A 19,694-nucleotide genomic window follows, 5' to 3' on the forward strand; every position below is an offset into this window, starting at 1 on the left:
AGACGAACTTTCATCATTTATTTGGACATCGGACGTTTCGGACATCATATTTTTGTTGTTCTTGGCCGTCAGTTCGCCTTTTGTCTGCATCGACCTTGGAGAGGTCTTCAACATTACCGTCTACATTTTGACTCATATTGTTCATTTCGGTAATGTTGACTCACAATTTTGGTTAATGTTGTCGGATCCGTTTTATCAGCGTAAATTCAAATCAGTCAATTCGACCACCAAACACTTTGTAAACAGTTCAAATTCACGTTTATTCATCAGTATCATCAAATATATGCATTTCTTACAGGATACTAATGTCTCCTATCTTGATTTGCTTGAGTTACACAGTAGTTGTTAACGATAGTGGTGATAGATTAACAAAAATGTGTTTGCTGATATCCAAAATGAACCCGACAGATTTTCCATTTCCTGTGCAGACAACCCAAGGGGCGCAACTCTAAAGGCGTGTAAAAAATAGGAGACGTCTGCCGGAAAATATATCCGGAAAAAATATAATTCTGCAGATAATTATATGTATGAAATGAGAGACGTAAGGTGCGATAACAGAGTTATCGTTCCTTCGGAACGAATGTTAACCACGACGATTTTAACCTACCAACACGCTTATAACCGCAAGTTGGGTAATAAGGAAATTGACAGAAAGTTTTTAATGATATTTTACAGTTAAGTAAATTCAGGCGTGATCTATCTTCTGAGATAGTTGTTGACTCTGCGAAAATTCATTTGAGGGAGAAATTTAGGGTCAAACAGGCAAAAATCGACATTTTCATCGCTAGTTTCTGTTAAATTCGTCCTAGCAATCAAACGCTCATAGTTGACAAATTGAGATTTTACACATTAATTGTACAAGTAATTCTGAACAAAACGGTATTTTTGGTTTTTGAAAATATTATAAAGACCGACCACAAGACGGTCTTGGAAATTGGTGGTATTTCACAGGTTCTCAGTAAATTTCCACGGCAGACGAGATATTTTGGGACTTGCCGCCTTCCTTCAAAGCTATTCTGACCGATTGAATCGACGAGTGAACCATTCACAAAAGGGTCGTATTAATGAAAAATTCTGTTTATTTTATGAAATAATTACTTAAATTTATAAAACGTTTTACATGTCTTGCAATGATATCCAAGTATATATTGGGGATTGCGTGAATTTGGGAAGTGTGTGTTGTTTTGGGCATTCAACCGCACAAAGAAATGCCAACGGCAAGCGCCATCTGGTAGGAGGAATGTGTTGTGTCACTTGTGTATCCGGTTTGAACCGGTTTGTGTTGATGTTGAAAGCCGCCTCGCTTTTCAAGTTACAATCGTCAATATTAGGTAAGTAGGCCTAGTTGTGTATTTTACTTGTTAGGCTATATCACGATCGGCGGATGTTAGTATCTTTATATTATATTTGAGGTTGCTGTTGTCCGTTATAATTGTTTTTGGCGTAGGCCTACCGACTCTGATGATGCATATCAAATTGCATTTAGTATGTAACTGATAGGGTAAAGTGATCGTAAGTCGGACACCCTTTGTGTTCAGAACAGCAGTACGTCGAGATATGAAGACCACTATTAATCTAATGGGTACCGTCCGAGAGAGCACACTTTCTGCATCATATTTCCATTTCGATACTCTCGTTTTTTACCTTACAATACAATACAGAGCAAATAAAGTACCTAACCTGCAATTCGATCAAGAGTCGGACGCATTTGACTATGAGTCGGACAGTCCAGATTGCTTTGATATTACGTCGGACAATCGGATTAAGTTAACATTTTATATACAATTCTGAATCAAAAATATTAGTCATTTATCATTAAATAAGAAATTTGTTGTTCATATTACTTTCGGTAATTGACATATCGCCAGTTGTCAAGCAAACTGCACATGACTAAAAATGCATTTTGTATTGTGTATGCTACAACATTACATTTGCTCCGACATTGAATAGATACACGTGCGTTTGCGGGCACGAGATGTGGCTATATACTTCACTTTAAAATGTTTCCACCTTACATACAGTGTATCTCTGGGAAATCAATAAATATAGCTTGTATAACAAATGAGCCTGACGAAATAGTTGTAGATATTTCATGGACTGAAAAACGAAAGAAACTGCGGTCAATTTTAATAAGGGAATGTATATTGGTTTTGTTTCATACAATGCTTGAAATTGGGTTGTTATATGTTTTAACATAAGATGTTCCTTGAAAGTATATTCAGTTTATTTCTAAGATTCCAGGGAAAAAATTATCAATGTTAGTAAAAGTTTAGAACATGACGTACCAAACCACGAAAGGGATCTGCAGTTCAAACGCGCTATGTATCGATGTTACGTGGTCAGACGTGGCGAGCACACTGGCCTTATCATTAAACAACTACATGTATTTGCCTAATCTGAGTTTGTGTTTTATCGTGGTTGCATAAGTTGAATAAGGAGAAATGCCTGTCGCTCTAAACCCATTCTGAAATACACTGTACATTTTTTGATGCTAGGAGACTTTGTCCTTTGCAAAGCACAAACATTTTCAGGAATTGACGATTGCCAATAGCAACTCCGGTGTTCCTAAAAAAAACACATGCAGAACATGCTCCAATTACTTTAAAAAGAATTGAAAACTATACAACCAAAAGTGCTGTGTCCAAATTCCAGGATGGCTGGATGGACAACATCCTTTTCCCGCGCTAATCATGAGTCATGGCCATCCCAAATTAAAGTTTCTGTGTCTACATTGTAGCTTGTGTTGCCGATATTTTAGATAAATGATTCAGAGAATGAGTTTTGATATATATACCATTGATATGTCAGAGAAAATTGTCTATTTGATGGACAAGTAAAAATATTCGTGTATTGCGTACTCGATATCACTTCTTTGCTTTACAAAGTACATTATGTAACTGTACAATCAACAGGATGGCACCAATAAAATATGAGAAATCTTGTTGTATATGTATATTTAAAATTTATTCATTGGGCTACACACGTTTTTCTACTAAAATGTGCGCTGCCATACATTCTGATTAAAAATTAAAGAAGAATACCAATGGTGACCTGAAAGGAAACTTAAAAGACTGATTAGAAAATAAAAAATAGATAAGAAATATTTTATAAAAAAAAAATAAGGGATGAAAGTTTCAAACTTATATGATGAAAAAAGGGTAATTACAGCACCTCTTTATGTCTATATATCACATATATTCACTGGTATAATGTTAAAATTCACTGTCCGACTTATGATCGTTTTGGACATTTTTGGTGTCCGGCTCAAGATCAAATCACGTTTGCGACTTTGAACCAAATTATCAGATAAAATGCTGTGTCTATCGGCAAATTGAAGATAATTCTGCATTTGTTTTACACAAATCTTACAGCTAAACTTCAGCTTTAAGTTGCATGCCGTAATAATCAAAAGAAATGACTTCTCATATCAGTTTGAAATCACAAAACTTTACCCGCTCTCACAGTGAAATGTACCGCTTTTGCTACTATTCGCGATCGGACTTGGCAAAATATGTAAACGAGAAAGTTATCAACGGGAGACAACTCTAGAAAGTCAATACTTCATTTAGCATGTAGACAGCGTTTTTTTTGTAACGTGGTAACCGGAATAAGGGCGGTAAGACGTGTTAAAAATGTCCGACTCTAGATCGTGTCCGACTTAAGATCACTCTACCCTAACGTTAGATATGAATAAAAAATAACTCGTAAATTGACAGTCTATTGTGTAGACTCTGAGACAGAAACGTTAGATATGAATAAAAAATAACTCGTAAATTGACAGTCTATTGTGTAGACTCTGAGACAGATACTGTTTGAATATGTTTCTCCTAATATATTGCTTGATTATAAATGTTTTAATTGCTACCTACTGCTAATATAGTTAAGATGACACATGATTTGTTGTCAGCTGTTTTCGACTGCAGTCTAAAAATAGACTTACCGATCGCGCGAGCATATGACACGTCCATGCAACAATGTCAGGCAAGAGATAACTGTAAACCAAATATCATGAATACAGGCATATAAAGTGACAACTAAAGAAGACAAACCTGAAAAATCTGGTAGTTTGACAATGGATATGACACGTACCCTACATGTATGTACATTACCTTGTAAGTTACTGTTCACTTAGAATAGAGGGAGGGGGTGGGGGGTTAACAACAGGTTTTTTTTTTAATTAATTGTACTGAATGTCAAACATTCAACAGCCTCTTCAGTTTCGAGCATTTCAGAAACCAACTAAATTTTTAGGCTAATTGATTTTTTTTATATTAAAAAAAATAATTATAAAAAATGTTCTCTAATTTGTGTAAAAAGGCGCGAGCAGTATATAATGGAGTACATAAAGGTTGGGGTGATTCTCCTCCGGGACGGGGAACAATTTCTATATTCAATTTCCGGCATTCTAGTGAATTTTGGTACTGAATTTGCAGATCTAAAAGCATCCATTTTATCTTCCTCAACTAAATATGTAGTACATGTCTGAAATATAACAGGGCTACTGTACTTTGACATTTTGGCAGCCTGATTTTTTTTCATCAGCCCCGTTCTGTCAGGCTTCTGTAAGTATCGACCCCTGAACATGTAGAGGCTAAAATAATAAGGCTAAATAATAATAAAAAAAAGTATCAAAATAGTTCATTTCTGTGTCTTATGTACCAAGAATTTAGTTAATTGATTTTCATATCCTTGACAATAATATCTATGAGTTTCGAATTCGGATGTACAAAAGAGGTCCTACAGAAAAAAAAACCCACTAACCAACAGTCAGCGCTTGGAAATGCGGTCTCGTAAATGTCATGTTAGAGAGGGGAAAGAACAAAATTAGAAAGATGGACACCTAGCCATGCCCACCTCAGAATTTTTTCAGTAGCATTATAATTATACATCTTATCAATTACAAGTGTATTCTGACAATATCTGCTGTAATCTGATGCATGTATACATTCAAGGTATGAAAAATGACAGCTGACTTTGAAAAGGTTTGCTTACAATTAAATACTTCATTCTTTACATGTTCACATAAAAAGTCTTTTAATACTGGGATTGAATAAAGGGAGGTAATTTGTCTATTTGTTCATTTTCTAGCATAATGCTTAATACAATTAAAAGAATAGGCAAAATATGAAAATTTATGTAATTGGTAACATATCTCTTGTTTAGCCAGACCGATATTGTCTATTATTACCATTCTCTTATTCATATGAGGAAAAAAAAAGTTTCTTTTTGATGAAATAGGGATAGCGGAGACTTTTACATGGGTATTAGTTTAATGTCCTATTAACGGCCAGGGTCATGTAAGGATGTGAGGTTTGTTGGTGGAGGAAAGCCAAAATACTCGGGAGAAAAACCACCGACCAGTGGTCAGTACCTGGCAACTGCCCCAAATGGGATTTGAACTCGCGACCCAGAGGTGGAGCTAGCTATATAGGCTTGTGGTAATAATTATGTCTTTACTTCTTAACCACTTGGCCACCGTGGCCCAGACTTTTACATGGTTATACTATTCAAGATTGGTTTATTTGTTTAATGTCCTATTACATGTAACAGCCACGACCATGTAAGGACGTGCCAGGTTTGTTGGTGGAGGAAAGCCGGAGTACCCGGAGAAAAAACACCGACCAGCGGTCAGTACCTGGCAACTGCCCCACATGGGATTCGAATTCGTGACCCAGTGGTGGAGGACTTGTGGTAATATGTCGAGACATCTTAACCACTTGGCCACCGCGGCCCCCTTATATTCAAGACATTTCAAAATCGCTAATGTCATGCCATTATAATATCTAAATTGAATATCAGAATCAGTATTAATTGCAAGGTCATTTAAGGAGATGATAGAGGAAAGTTGGAGTACCCAGAGAAAAATCACTGACCAGCAGTCAATACCTGGTATCTACCACACATGGGATTCAAACTCGTAACCCAAAGGTAGTGGGCTGGTGGTAAATATGTCAAGACACCGCTTAAGTCAAACACACAATGATTGCATAATATTTGTCTTATGATCTCTTTAATTTCAACTTTCTGATTAATTTTCTTTGCCGTTCTTTCATCAGTATTGGTCACGTATATTAGAACGCACTGTTTTAAATTATTAAGAAGGTGAAAAAGATGGAGTAGCTTGTTAGGGGCTGTGGGTACTGAATGGTTAAAATTGCAGGTATAAAATAAGATTTTCATCTGGAATAGGAAAGGGGAGGTAATTGGCTGATTGATCACTTTCATGCATTCAGCTAACATTCATTGCAAAACTTCCTGGTACCTCTTAATAACTTGTTGGGTGTCATACAATACATACTACATGAATTCTGGATATTAATTTAATGTGTAGCATTACAGTGTAATTATGTGATTCTCGATGATATGATATAAAAACACTGTTAAACAGTTTAATCTTGTTCTCTAAAATGTATGTATTTGTAAGGGATTGAGTGTTCGATGAGGACGATATTATTTATTTTTACCAATTTGATTGAGTGTTCGACGAGGACGATATTGTTTATTATTACCAATTTCATTTTCTTATTTATATGAGGAAAAACAGTTTCTTTTTGATAAAATGGATATAGGGGAGTTTTTTCATGATTATTCATGAACATGCATATTTTCAGGGTACATGTAAGAAACACAAAACTTCCAAGCATAATGCTAAATATTTAATTCTAGTATAACTGCTCCTCTTTCACTGAGTTATATACTAAAATGTTTGTCCCCGGAGACAGTGTGATACAGTGTATGAAGGTTAATTTACCCTAAGATGTTATATTCCTCAGTAAATATTTCATCTTCAGATAAATAAACCTTCATATCACACTGTCAAAGGGTCCATAAATGTACAGTAGTGTATGTAGAATTGATGAAAAATAATTTGGTAGACCCATACCCAAGGCAGATTTTCATAGGAATACAAAACATTAAATAGTCATTCTAATGCTACTTTTATTAGGAAAAGTAGCCTTAAGACAAAATAATGCATCTATTCATAACAAGTAAATACATTATTCACCAAAAAGGTATGTGAATGTGTACATTCAGGTGCTTTTTGTTAGGAAATTAAGATATTTTTCGAAGATTAGGTTGATACGTGAAGGAATAGGCTACCTTCCGAAGAATTGGTAAGTTGTAATAGAATCGGACTATCTTCCCAAGGTTAGGATAAGTCTTAAAAGAATCAAACTACCAGTTTGAATTCGAAGTGCCTGTAACATGCTGAAATCAAATGGAAGGCTACAGAGTTTTGTTAAAATAAATGGACTTGACCTTAATTTAAGGTCACAGTGTCAAATGAGCTTAAATTTTTAAATGACTCCTCTATCAATTATTGACTGGTCTGATGTAGTCATATGCATGGTACATGTATTACGTTTGCAGCATGTTGGGCTGAAGGGCTACCAATTACGATTTTGATCAAAAGAATGACCTTGACCTTAATTCAAAGTCACAGCCACAGGGGTCAAATAGACTGCAATTGTAAAATGACTTTGAATTGTTGGATATTGTTTCCTAAGCTTATGAAACCGATCTCTTTTAAGAGTAAAATCAAGAGTTACATTATATATGTATATCCCTTTTGCGACACTCCTTCATACAGACAAAATAGATCAGAGATATGTACATGTAACATGAAAATGTGTTTGCTGATATCAAAATGAACCCGACAGATTTTTCCACCGTATTTCCTGTGCAGACAAATACCAAGGGGGCGCATATTTAAAGGCGTGTAAAAAAATAGTGACGTCTGGCCGGAAAATATATCCGGAAAAATATTAATTCTGCAGATAATTATATGTATATTGATTGTTATGGTACAGTGCTTATGATTGCATAGCTTTATTTTGATACAAAATACATGTTAACTTATCAATGAAGATCCGTATGGTGTAATATATTCTATCAATATATCAACAAAAACAATTTACAATGAATTCATGCGTGACGTTAACATCAACTTAAAAAGCTAAAGAGAATGCTAATTCGTCGTCTGCTCTGATGACACATTTTCAAATTTTTGTCAACCGGTCGCCATTTAAGTCAATTTCAAAATCAATTCCATCAAACCTCACTTAATACACGGGTCCTGTAGTTGATTCTGTTACCTTCATCACCTTTCCATCAAAGTTGCCATCAATTTTAACGAATGTTCCCAAAGGAAAATATGTACACTCGTCCATTTTTACTACGAAGTGTAGTGCGTAGTAATATAAAGTCGTGGGAAAATGTGATAAGGCCGACCAATCAAATTCGTTCTAGAGTATATATTACACTTGTGACATATGCAAATATATTACATGGGATTGGATATCAGGCAGATTATGTTATAAAAAGAAATACTTCATCCAATATTTATTGACACCTAGTGTCCACCGAACGGTTTTATACAATACCAGTTTTGTTCATACTAGATTTTACGTTTATTTATGTATTCCCATGCGCAGCGAAATATTTGATGCGAGTGGATGGTGTTTGTATTTATTTAGTCAATATCCAAGAAAACCCCAGATTGATCGCATGCACCATAAAACCTTAATCAAAAAGTTATCTATATTTGATTTGTAAATCTAATGTGTGTTTTACTGTTATTGAAGGACCGCTACCTTTCCGAAACGGCGTATAATTTTTAAAATTGGTTGCAAACGTTATAAGCTTGCTGTTAATACTATGCTGACCATAACATTCTGAACAATTTGTTTATACTAATTCAAATTTTAAGTTTCATAACGCGGGCCGTCTAATGTTTCCCTCCGTCCTCCTAATTACAGCGCGATAGTTAATTCAGATGTCAAATTTAGCGTAATGAATATTTATTGTTATCATAGAACGCACAAAATCTTGCAATTGTGTGGTATTGTAACCTCATCTCAGGCCATCGATTTATATTTTCTTATGCTATTATCGTTGTAAGAAAGACAGTGGGCGTTTAAATGCATGTAAACAAGTTTCGCGTTCCTATTTCCGAGTATTGAAGACACTTTATTTAAAATCTGGAGATCCATGTATTATTGTTTATAAATAGTTAATGCAGTTGCACGTGATTAAAAACAATGTTGTCATCGGTAGTGGCACTGCGTCGATTCAAATTCCGTTATGTCGCCCTCGTTATGTCACACTCTCGTGAGCCGTTCCCGTAGTCTCTAGACCTAAATGAAACGTTCTACTTACTAATCGATACAATTAGATAGAGTATTAATAAAGTAAACTGTTCGTATTACAGTGAATTTGGCGCTGAAACAAACAACGACTTCCACAGATTATCGGAGAGAAACTAATATTGAATATGGACCTTCCAGTTTAGTTGTTGACGGGAATGATTCCGACCAGATGATATACAATTTCACCACGAGACAATGCCTTTATACTATAGACCGGCAGACGGAGGCATTTTGGCAGGTCGACCTTGCTCAAGATGTCGTATTAGACCACGTGGAAATCATCTTTTGGAGGGGAATAAATATAGCAGGGCGTAAGTGTCTTAAAACTCCTTCTTTAACAGGACGCTTTTTATATTTAACCAATGGTTTCTGTTCTCTGATAGTTGTGTTTGTGTATATGTGGCATGTGGATTTATGCATGGAGATGTTAGACATCATTGAGGAATTTCATGTAAATAAAATATACTCATGTGTATGTTACTTTTCATGAAAAAATAATGCCTTTAAAGGCCCACTACCTTTCCGAAACGGCTTTTAATTTTTAAAATGGGAATGTAAAACAAGATCGATAATTTTGTAGAGTCTTAAGAATTATTAACTTACCGTTAATACTACATTTATCATCACCTTCTGAACGATTTGATTAAAATAAATAAAATGTTTATTTTCATAACGCGGGTCGTATTATGTTTCCCGCCGTCGTCCTAAATACCGCGCGGTAGTTGATTATCATTGCGTCAGACGGCAAAACAGCGAATTGACTCTCCACTGTTTTCATATATTACGCAGGAAATCTTGCATATGTTTGGTGTCGTAACCTTATTTTAGGTCATCGGTATGCATTTTCTGATGTTATTAATGTTTTTTAAGAAACCTTTATATTTTGCTCCGGAAAGGTAATGAGCCTTTAATATATCTTATAATCTTCTTGATTTGATATTTTCGAAACATGCTAAAACATTTAAAAGAAAAAAATATGTTCATCAAAGAGTATGTTAGAAAACTTTAATTTACGTGACGGGAATGATGCTACGATTTTACGGGTTAAATGTTTACGGATTTTTCGAGCTCCTATTTCATAACAATATTATATTATGTATAACTTTTGCAATCATTCATTATACGTTTTATTCCATCGGGATATATAATTGACATAAAACTATTACAAAATTTTCCAAAATTGTTTCATATCAGCAGGGCATGCATGGAAGGGAAAATCAACCCCCTGAAAGTTGAATTATAGATCAAATGGTCTTTATAAGGGGTGGTCGCTTTGACAGATGTTACTGCATACACTTATATTGTTTACATTACATAACTAAACAGATAAAAGACGACGGAACGGTTACTCCATCATCGTATCTGAGACACCTGCTTACCTACCTAGGACACGTGACAACACGTGTTATAGAAACACGGACTTCAGTTCAGGATTCCGTGACAAACGCTCGTGCAGTAACATAGGCAGATATGTCACGATCTACAACGAAAGGAAAACCCCCAGGTCGTCAGAATTCAGCCGGTTTGCTATTCTGGAGCTGTGTGAGGTCAAGGTCATGGGTAAGAGATTTTCAAACAGCTAGATTGCGTTGGGATTTTTTTTTTGCGATTTCACGGGACATTTGAAGTGTCAGCGAAACTTTCACCCGCTAAATTATAAGTGATAGATACGACATTAAATTATACTCTTTCAGAATAATTGTGAAATTTTGTGAAAGTTGAAAGCTTCTCACTGTAGGTCAAAATCCCTGATTCTTACCTATACTATCCTCCCACCTATACGGGGAGCTAAAGAACAGCGAAACGAACGCGCCCTAGCTCTCTACATCCGTGGAACTATACACCCTCTTTCTCTGTGGATGACATTACGTAAAGAGGTGTGGTAAAACCGATTACTCATTTTTTATTTACTTTAGATTTTCGTAATGATTTTCTGATAAACTCAATTACCCCAATGACCCTGCAGGTCGACGATGAGAGGGGATAACAGTAACCCACGTGGAATCTCCTCGTGGGTCGGAACCGAAGAATGACCATTCGGCCTACCAGCTCCAGTACAGCAATGATTCGTCCGGTAGAGATGTTTCTTCAGATCGGGAGAGTAGACATCTCGTGAATACCAAAAGATCTCTATCTCGGTTCGAGGATCATATGGTTTTATTGGCAGGAGACGGGAAATTCCGGAGCATGTCCTCCTGATTCCCTTACCCTCCCACACAAAATTTGGTCACGGACTCGCCGCAAAATTGCTTTGTCGGCTACCCTATGCTATACCTGGGATTTCCATGTGGCTTTCAGTTCAATTTTATGGAATACACCGGTGATCCGACGACATTTTCTTTTCACGGGTCCGCCAAGGGACGTCGTGGTTCCGCCATTTTGAATGTCAAAAATTTTGGCGAAGGCGTTGAAAATAATATGACTGATGGCAAGGCCGTAAAGGCCATATTCACAGCGTCCATAGGGTAAAAAATGGCCACCAAAAACTGAAGTTGTCAGTATGTAGGATTGAATGTTAAAGATTGCGTGTTTTTCATATATTTCCGGGCATGTTACCTTAGAAGTGCTTCGCGCTTCGTGCCCTTCGGACACGAACACTGTGCCCTTACAAGTAATAGCCTTACTAGAGGTTTGAGTCCCTATTCTTCTGAGGGAAAAGCTCCTTCGTCACTTGGTGACTCCAACAAAAGTTCTGAGGACATTGAATTAGAGATTCATCTTCCAGACACAGACAGTGTCCTTGGGATGTCTTCAGTTTCAACGAAACATGAGGCCAAGGGGGCTACTAGCTTGACCCCACTGGGACCCACCCAGACTGTTTGTTGCGCAGCCCAAAAGAACAGAAACGGTTTCTAAACCGGACACAAGTCACAATGATAATTTAGTCAACTCCTTTTTTAAGGCTAAAACATCCAGTGTGCCCACAAATCCCACCCCAAAAGATTTTGAAATTTCAGGACTGTTCAAAATCTTGTTCAAGGGGTAAACAACGATGATACCCCTAAAGTATACCTTGACCCATCTCAGAGATAATCTCCGAAGTCGTTAATGTGTACACCGGCTCCTACTAAACTCGGAGTTAAGCCTAAATAAATGGTTCGTGCATAGTACATAGTTCCACAACAGATTTGCAGAACTCCCCGGACATCGACCCAATGTTTCTTAGGAAGAAAGACCTTAATCTGTCGATCAGAATAAGTGGCTAGTTATCTCAACTTCTGAGGAGACACTAACTACAAGTTTGTGCTTGGTGCAATGGGCTCTCATTACCGGCATGGCATCTTCCGTTACACTTCAGCAAGGATCGGGTGTGTATTGCCAGAGCTATCTACCCTTCCTGAGACGCTGCCGACACATTTCTAGCGTCACAAGATGCCTTGGACCACATGGGAAGGGCCTTTGCCCTTCAGCACCAGGCCAGGTAAGCCCAGATAATTAAAGTCTCTGACCTTTCATCAACAGCCTTCGAATCGGAGCTTTTGGCAATGCCTCTTGACCCCCAATGGCTGTTTAGCGTTAGGATTCGAGAGGTCTAGGACACTGTAAAGGCACAGAAAAGCGTCCTGAGCTTGTTGGGTAGAGGGGTTCCCAAAAGCACAAAATACACCTTAACCGTCCTTTTATATTGGAGAAAAAGAATCATTCCTTACCTATGGGGTGTGACACGGAAATGACAGCCGTTGCGGAACTCTAGATAGGAAAATACCCCCTTTGAGGAATACGGAAATGTAAATGACTTCCTGGCGTTTACCCTTCCATGACACAATTTGGAAATGTTTTTGGCACAGAATAGAAACAATATTGCTATTATGGAAATAGTTATCAATCAGTTGAATTTCATTCATTCGCTCTTAAGATACATTTGAACTGGTTCAAAGGCTGGAAGAGTTCATTGCTGATTTTTAGGGGTGAATGAGTTAATTAGATAGAAAGTTTACTTTCTACAATATTTGAAATTATAAGGGATTATCTTTTCTGCAGGTTGCCCAATCAACACGCAACGAATACACTGTAGAGAGAACTGCCCAACCACCTGTGTCGATTTCTTGTGCTTTCCAGGAAATGGAACCTGTATGAGGGGTTGTCGACCGGGTTACCAAGGACACGAGTGTCAAGATGGCAAATATATCAGTTTTATTGAATTTATCAGACACTTCTTTACAGTAATGATAGCTATTCTCGCATTGGTAATGTCCAATGATTTGTTGAAATTCCCCCAGGGAAAAATGATCAAGTATTGTAAATGTTCAAAAATTTTAATAGTGATGAAAATTTTTTGACATGTAAAGAACACTGTTTTCTTTCTTTTTAATGTATTTCAAAAGTTTCTATACCAACATGCCTAAAAGTTCAACTTCAGCCAAAACATTCATCGTTTATTTTTATTTTAAATCCCACGTTAGATACAGTAGTGGACACCATGTTCACATGTCGTGCACTTCATGTCTACCTGTAGCCTAAACCTTGTATACTCCGTGTGTAACTGTAGTCTAAACCTTGTGTACTCCGTGTGTACCTGTTGTCTAAACCTTGTGTACATCGTGTGTACCTGTGGTCTAAACCTTGTGTACTCCGTGTGTACCTGTGGTCTAAATCTTGTGTACTCCGTATGTACCTGTGGTCTAAACCTTGTGTACTCCGTGTGTACCTGTGGTCTAAACCTTGTGTACTCCGTGTGTACCTGTGGTCTAAACCTTGTGTACTCCGTATGTACCTGTGGTCTAAACCTTGTGTACTCCGTGTGTACCTGTGGTCTAAACCTTGTATACTCCGTATCTACCTGTGGTCTAAACCTTGTATACTCCGTGTGTACCTGTGGTCTAAACCTTGTGTACTCCGTGTGTACCTGTGGTCTAAACCTTGTGTACTCCGTGTGTACCTGTGGTCTAAACCTTGTATACTCCGTAATTACCTGTAGTCTAAACCTTGTGTACTCCTTGTGTACTCCTACCTGTGGTCTAAACCTTGTGTACTCCGTGTGTACCTGTGGTCTAAACCTTGTGTACTCCGTATGTACCTGTGGTCTAAACCTTGTATACTCCGTATGTACCTGTAGTCTAAACCTTGTGTACTCCGTGTGTACCTGTGGTCTAAACCTTGTGTACTCCGTGTGTACCTGTAGTCTAAACCTTGTGTACTCCGTGTGTACCTGTAGTCTAAACCTTGTGTACTCCGTGTGTACCTGTGGTCTAAACCTTGTGTACTCCGTGTGTACCTGTAGTCTAAACCTTGTGTACTCCGTGTGTACCTGTGGTCTAAACCTTGTGTACTCCGTGTGTACCTGTAGTCTAAACCTTGTATACTCCGTATCTACCTGTGGTCTAAACCTTGTGTACTCCGTGTGTACCTGTGGTCTAAACCTTGTGTACTCCGTATCTACCTGTGGTCTAAACCTTGTGTACTCCGTGTGTACCTGTAGTCTAAACCTTGTGTACTCCGTATGTACCTGTAGTCTAAACCTTGTGTACTCCGTATGTACCTGGTCTAAACCTTGTGTACTCCGTATGTACCTGTGGTCTAAACCTTGTGTACTCCGTGTGTACCTGTGGTCTAAACCTTGTATACTCCGTATCTACCTGTGGTCTAAACCTTGTGTACTCCGTATTACCTGTGGTCTAAAACCTTGTGTACTCCGTGTGTACCTGTAGTCTAACCTTGTTACTCCGTTGTACCTGTGGTCTAAACCTTGTGTACTCCGTGTGTACCTGTGGTCTAAACCTTGTATACTCCGTATGTACCTGTGGTCTAAACCTTGTGTACTCCGTATCTACCTGTGGTCTAAACCTTGTGTACTCCGTGTGTACCTGTGGTCTAAACCTTGTGTACTCCGTGTGTACCTGTGGTCTAAACCTTGTGTACTAGTATACTCCGTGTGTACCTGTGGTCTGAACCTTGTATACTCCGTGTGTACCTGTGGTCTAAACCTTGTGTACTCCGTGTGTACCTGTGGTCTAAACCTTGTATACTCCGTTTGTACCTGTGGTCTAAACCTTGTGTACTCCGTGCTACCTGTAGTCTAAACCTTTGTATACTCCGTGTCTACCTGTGGTCTAAACCTTGTGTACTCCGTGTGTACCTGTAGTCTAAACCTTGTATACTCCGTATGTACCTGTGGTCTAAACCTTGTGTACTCCGTGTGTACCTGTGGTCTAAACCTTGTGTACTCCGTGTCTACCTGTGGTCTAAACCTTGTGTACTCCGTGTGTACCTGTAGTCTAAACCTTGTATACTCCGTATGTACCTGTAGTCTAAACCTTGTGTACTCCGTGTGTACCTGTGGTCTAAACCTTGTATACTCCGTGTGTACCTGTGGTCTAAACCTTGTATACTCCGTATCTACCTGTGGTCTAAACCTTGTGTACTCCGTGTCTACCTGTGGTCTAAACCTTTGTGTACTCCGTGTGTACCTGTAGTCTAAACCTTGTGTAACTCCGTATTACCTGTGGTCTAAACCTTGTGTACTCCGTGTGTACCTGTGGTCTAAACCTTGTATACTCCGTATCTACCTGTGGTCTAAACCTTGTGTACTCCGTGTGTGTACCTGTAGTCTAAACCTTGTGTGTACTCCGTATCTACCTGTGGTCTAAACCTTTGTGTATACTCGTGTGTATCTACCTGTGGTCTAAACCTTGTGTACTCCGTGTTACCTGTGTGGTCTAAACCTTGTTACTCCGTGTCTACCTGTAGTCTAAACCTTGTATACTCCGTGTGTACCTGTGGTCTAAACCTTGTATACTCCGTGTGTACCTGTGTCTAAACCTTGTGTACTCCGTATGTACCTGTGGTCTAAACCTTGTATATCCATCTCCGTAATCTGTACTCCTGTGTGGTCTAAACCTTGTGTACTCCTGTCCTGTGGTCTAAACTTTGTACTCCTTACCTGTGGTCTAAACCTTGTGTACTCCGTACTACCTGTGGTCTAAACCTTGTATACTCCGTATTTACCTGTGGTCTAAACCTTGTGTACTCCGTATCTACCTGTGGTCTAAACCTTGTATACTCCGTATCTACCTGTGGTCTAAACCTTGTATACTCCGTATCTACCTGTGGTCTAAACCTTGTGTACTCCGTGTGTATCTGTGGTCTAAACCTTGTTGTACTCCGTATCTACCTGTGGTCTAAACCTTGTATACTCCGTGTCTACCTGTAGTCTAAACCTTGTGTACTCCGTGTGTACCTGTAGTCTAAACCTTGTGTACTCCGTGTCTACCTGTGGTCTAAACCTTGTATACTCCGTGTGTACCTGTAGTCTAAACCTTGTATACTCCGTGTGTATTACCTGTGGTCTAAACCTTGTATACTCCGTGTCTACCTGTAGTCTAAACCTTGTATACTCCGTATCTACCTGTGGTCTAAACCTTGTATACTCCGTGTCTACCTGTGGTCTAAACCTTGTATACTCCGTTGTTACCTGTGGTCTAAACCTTGTATACTCCGTATCTACCTGTGGTCTAAACCTTGTATACTCCGTATCTACCTGTGGTCTAAACCTTGTATACTCCGTATCTACCTGTGGTCTAAACCTTGTATACTCCGTGTGTACCTGTTGTCTAAACCTTGTGTACTCCGTATCTACCTGTGGTCTAAACCTTGTATACTCCGTATCTACCTGTGGTCTAAACCTTGTATACTCCGTGTGTACCTGTGGTCTAAACCTTGTGTACTCCGTGTGTACCTGTGGTCTAAACCTTGTGTACTCCGTGTCTACCTGTGGTCTAAACCTTGTGTACTCCGTATCTACCTGTGGTCTAAACCTTGTGTACTCCGTGTGTACCTGTGGTCTAAACCTTGTGTACTCCGTGTGTACTACCTGTGGTCTAAACCTTGTGTACTCCGTGTTACCTGTGTCTAAACCTTGTGTACTCCGTATTACCTGTGGTCTAAACCTTGTATACTCCGTGTGTACCTGTAGTCTAAACCTTGTGTATACTCCGTATGTACCTGTGGTCTAAACCTTGTGTACTCCGTGTGTACCTGTGGTCTAAACCTTGTGTACTCCGTGTGTACCTGTGGTCTAAACCTTGTGTACTCCGTGTGTACCTGTGGTCTAAACCTTGTATATTCCGTATCTACCTGTGGTCTTAACCTTGATACTCATGTACCTGTGGTCTAAACCTTGTATACTCCGTGTGTACCTGTGGTCTAAACCTTGTATACTCCGTGTGTACCTGTGGTCTAAACCTTGTATACTCCGTATCTACCTGTGGTCTAAACCTTGTATACTCCGTGTGTACCTGTGGTCTAAACCTTGTGTACTCCGTGTGTACCTGTGGTCTAAACCTTGTGTACTCCGTGTGTACCTGTGGTCTAAACCTTGTGTATACTCCTGTATCTACCTGTGGTCTAAACCTTGTATACTCCGTGTGTACCTGTGGTCTAAACCTTGTGTATACTCCGTACTACCTGTGGTCTAAACCTTGTGTACTGGTCTGTGGTCTAAACCTTGTATACTCCGTATCTACCTGTGGTCTAAACCTTGTATACTCCGTGTGTACCTGTGGTCTAAACCTTGTGTACTCCGTATCTACCTGTGGTCTAAACCTTGTGTACTCCGTATCTACCTGTGGTCTAAACCTTGTGTACTCCGTGTGTACCTGTGGTCTAAACCTTGTATACTCCGTATCTACCTGTGGTCTAAACCTTGTGTACTCCGTATCTACCTGTGGTCTAAACCTTGTGTACTCCGTGTGTACCTGTGGTCTAAACCTTGTATACTCCGTGTGTACCTGTGGTCTAAACCTTAGTCTACTCCGTGTGTACCTGTGGTCTAAACCTTGTGTACTCCGTGTCTACCTGTAGTCTAAACCTTGTGTACTCCGTATCTACCTGTGGTCTAAACCTTATTACTCCGTGTGTACCTGTGGTCTAAACCTTGTGTACTCCGTGTGTACCTGTGGTCTAAACCTTGTATACTCCGTATCTACCTGTGGTCTAAACCTTGTTATACTCCGTGTGTACCTGTGGTCTAAACCTTGTATACTCCGTATCTACCTGTGGTCTAAACCTTGTGTACTCCGTGTGTACCTGTGGTCTAAACCTTGTGTACTCCGTATCTACCTGTGGTCTAAACCTTGTGTACTCCGTATCTACCTGTGGTCTAAACCTTGTGTACTCCGTGTGTACCTGTGGTCTAAACCTTGTATACTCCGTATCTACCTGTGGTCTAAACCTTGTGTACTCCGTATCTACCTGTGGTCTAAACCTTGTGTACTCCGTGTGTACCTGTGGTCTAAACCTTGTGTACTCCGTGTGTACCTGTGGTCTAAACCTTGTATACTCCGTATCTACCTGTGGTCTAAACCTTGTATACTCCGTATCTACCTGTGGTCTAAACCTTGTATACTCCGTGTGTACCTGTGGTCTAAACCTTGTGTACTCCGTGTGTACCTGTGGTCTAAACCTGTGTATACTCCGTATCTACCTGTGGTCTAAACCTTGTATACTCCGTATCTACCTGTAGTCTAAACCTTTGTATACTCCGTGTCTACCTGTGGTCTAAACCTTGTGTACTCCGTGTGTACCTGTGGTCTAAACCTTGTGTACTCCGTGTGTACCTGTGGTCTAAACCTTGTATACTCCGTATCTACCTGTGGTCTAAACCTTGTATACTCCGTATCTACCTGTGGTCTAAACCTTGTATACTCCGTATCTACCTGTGGTCTAAACCTTGTATACTCCGTATCTACCTGTGGTCTAAACCTTGTGTACTCCGTGTCTACCTGTGGTCTAAACCTTGTATACTCCGTATCTACCTGTGGTCTAAACCTTGTATACTCCGTATCTACCTGTGGTCTAAACCTTGTGTACTCCGTGTCTACCTGTGGTCTAAACCTTGTGTACTCCGTGTGTACCTGTGGTCTAAACCTTGTATACTCCGTATCTACCTGTGGTCTAAACCTTGTGTACTCCGTATCTACCTGTGGTCTAAACCTTGTGTACTCCGTGTGTACCTGTGGTCTAAACCTTGTGTACTCCGTATCTACCTGTAGTCTAAACCTTGTATACTCCGTATCTACCTGTAGTCTAAACCTTGTGAACTCCATGTCTACCTATAGTCTAAACCTTGTATGCTCCGTATCTACCTGTGGTCTAAACCTTATATACTCCGTGTGTACCTGTTGTCTAAACCTTTTGTACTCCGTGTGTACCTGTGGTCTAAACCTTGTATATTCCGTATCTACCTGTGGTCTAAACCTTGTATACTCCGTGTGTACCTGTGGTCTAAACCTTGTATACTCCGTATCTACCTGTGGTCTAAACCTTGTGTACTCCGTGTGTACCTGTAGTCTAAACATTGTGTACTCCATGTCTACCTGTAGTCTAAACCTTGTATACTCCGTATCTACCTGTGGTCTAAACCTTGTGAACTCCGTGTGTACCTGTAGTCTAAACCTTGTATACTCCGTATCTACCTGTGGTCTAAACCTTGTATGCTCCGTATCTACCTGTGGTCTAAACCTTATATACTCCGTGTGTACCTGTGGTCTAAACCTTTTGTACTCCGTGTGTACCTGTGGTCTAAACCTTGTATATTCCGTATCTACC

The 19,694-nt window shown here is 39.2% G+C and overlaps 1 protein-coding gene across 5 annotated transcripts in view; it reads left to right on the plus strand.

Moving 5' to 3' along the window:
- LOC138324784 (uncharacterized) overlaps positions 1-19,694 on the plus strand; it is a 40,953-nt gene that overhangs the window by 11,727 nt on the left and 9,532 nt on the right. For 4 of the 5 annotated variants that reach the window (XM_069269928.1, XM_069269930.1, XM_069269927.1 and 1 more), the window contains 3 exons: positions 9,212-9,460; positions 10,476-10,709; positions 13,131-13,268. In XM_069269928.1, the coding sequence (XP_069126029.1) occupies positions 9,212-9,460; positions 10,476-10,709; positions 13,131-13,268 (621 nt within the window). The remainder of the gene's footprint in view (positions 1-9,211; positions 9,461-10,475; positions 10,710-13,130; positions 13,269-19,694) is intronic. The other variant, XM_069269931.1, reaches the window with a different exon arrangement.

The sequence above is a fragment of the Argopecten irradians genome, chromosome 6 (assembly GCF_041381155.1).
Source record: "Argopecten irradians isolate NY chromosome 6, Ai_NY, whole genome shotgun sequence".
Taxonomy (NCBI): domain Eukaryota; kingdom Metazoa; phylum Mollusca; class Bivalvia; order Pectinida; family Pectinidae; genus Argopecten; species Argopecten irradians.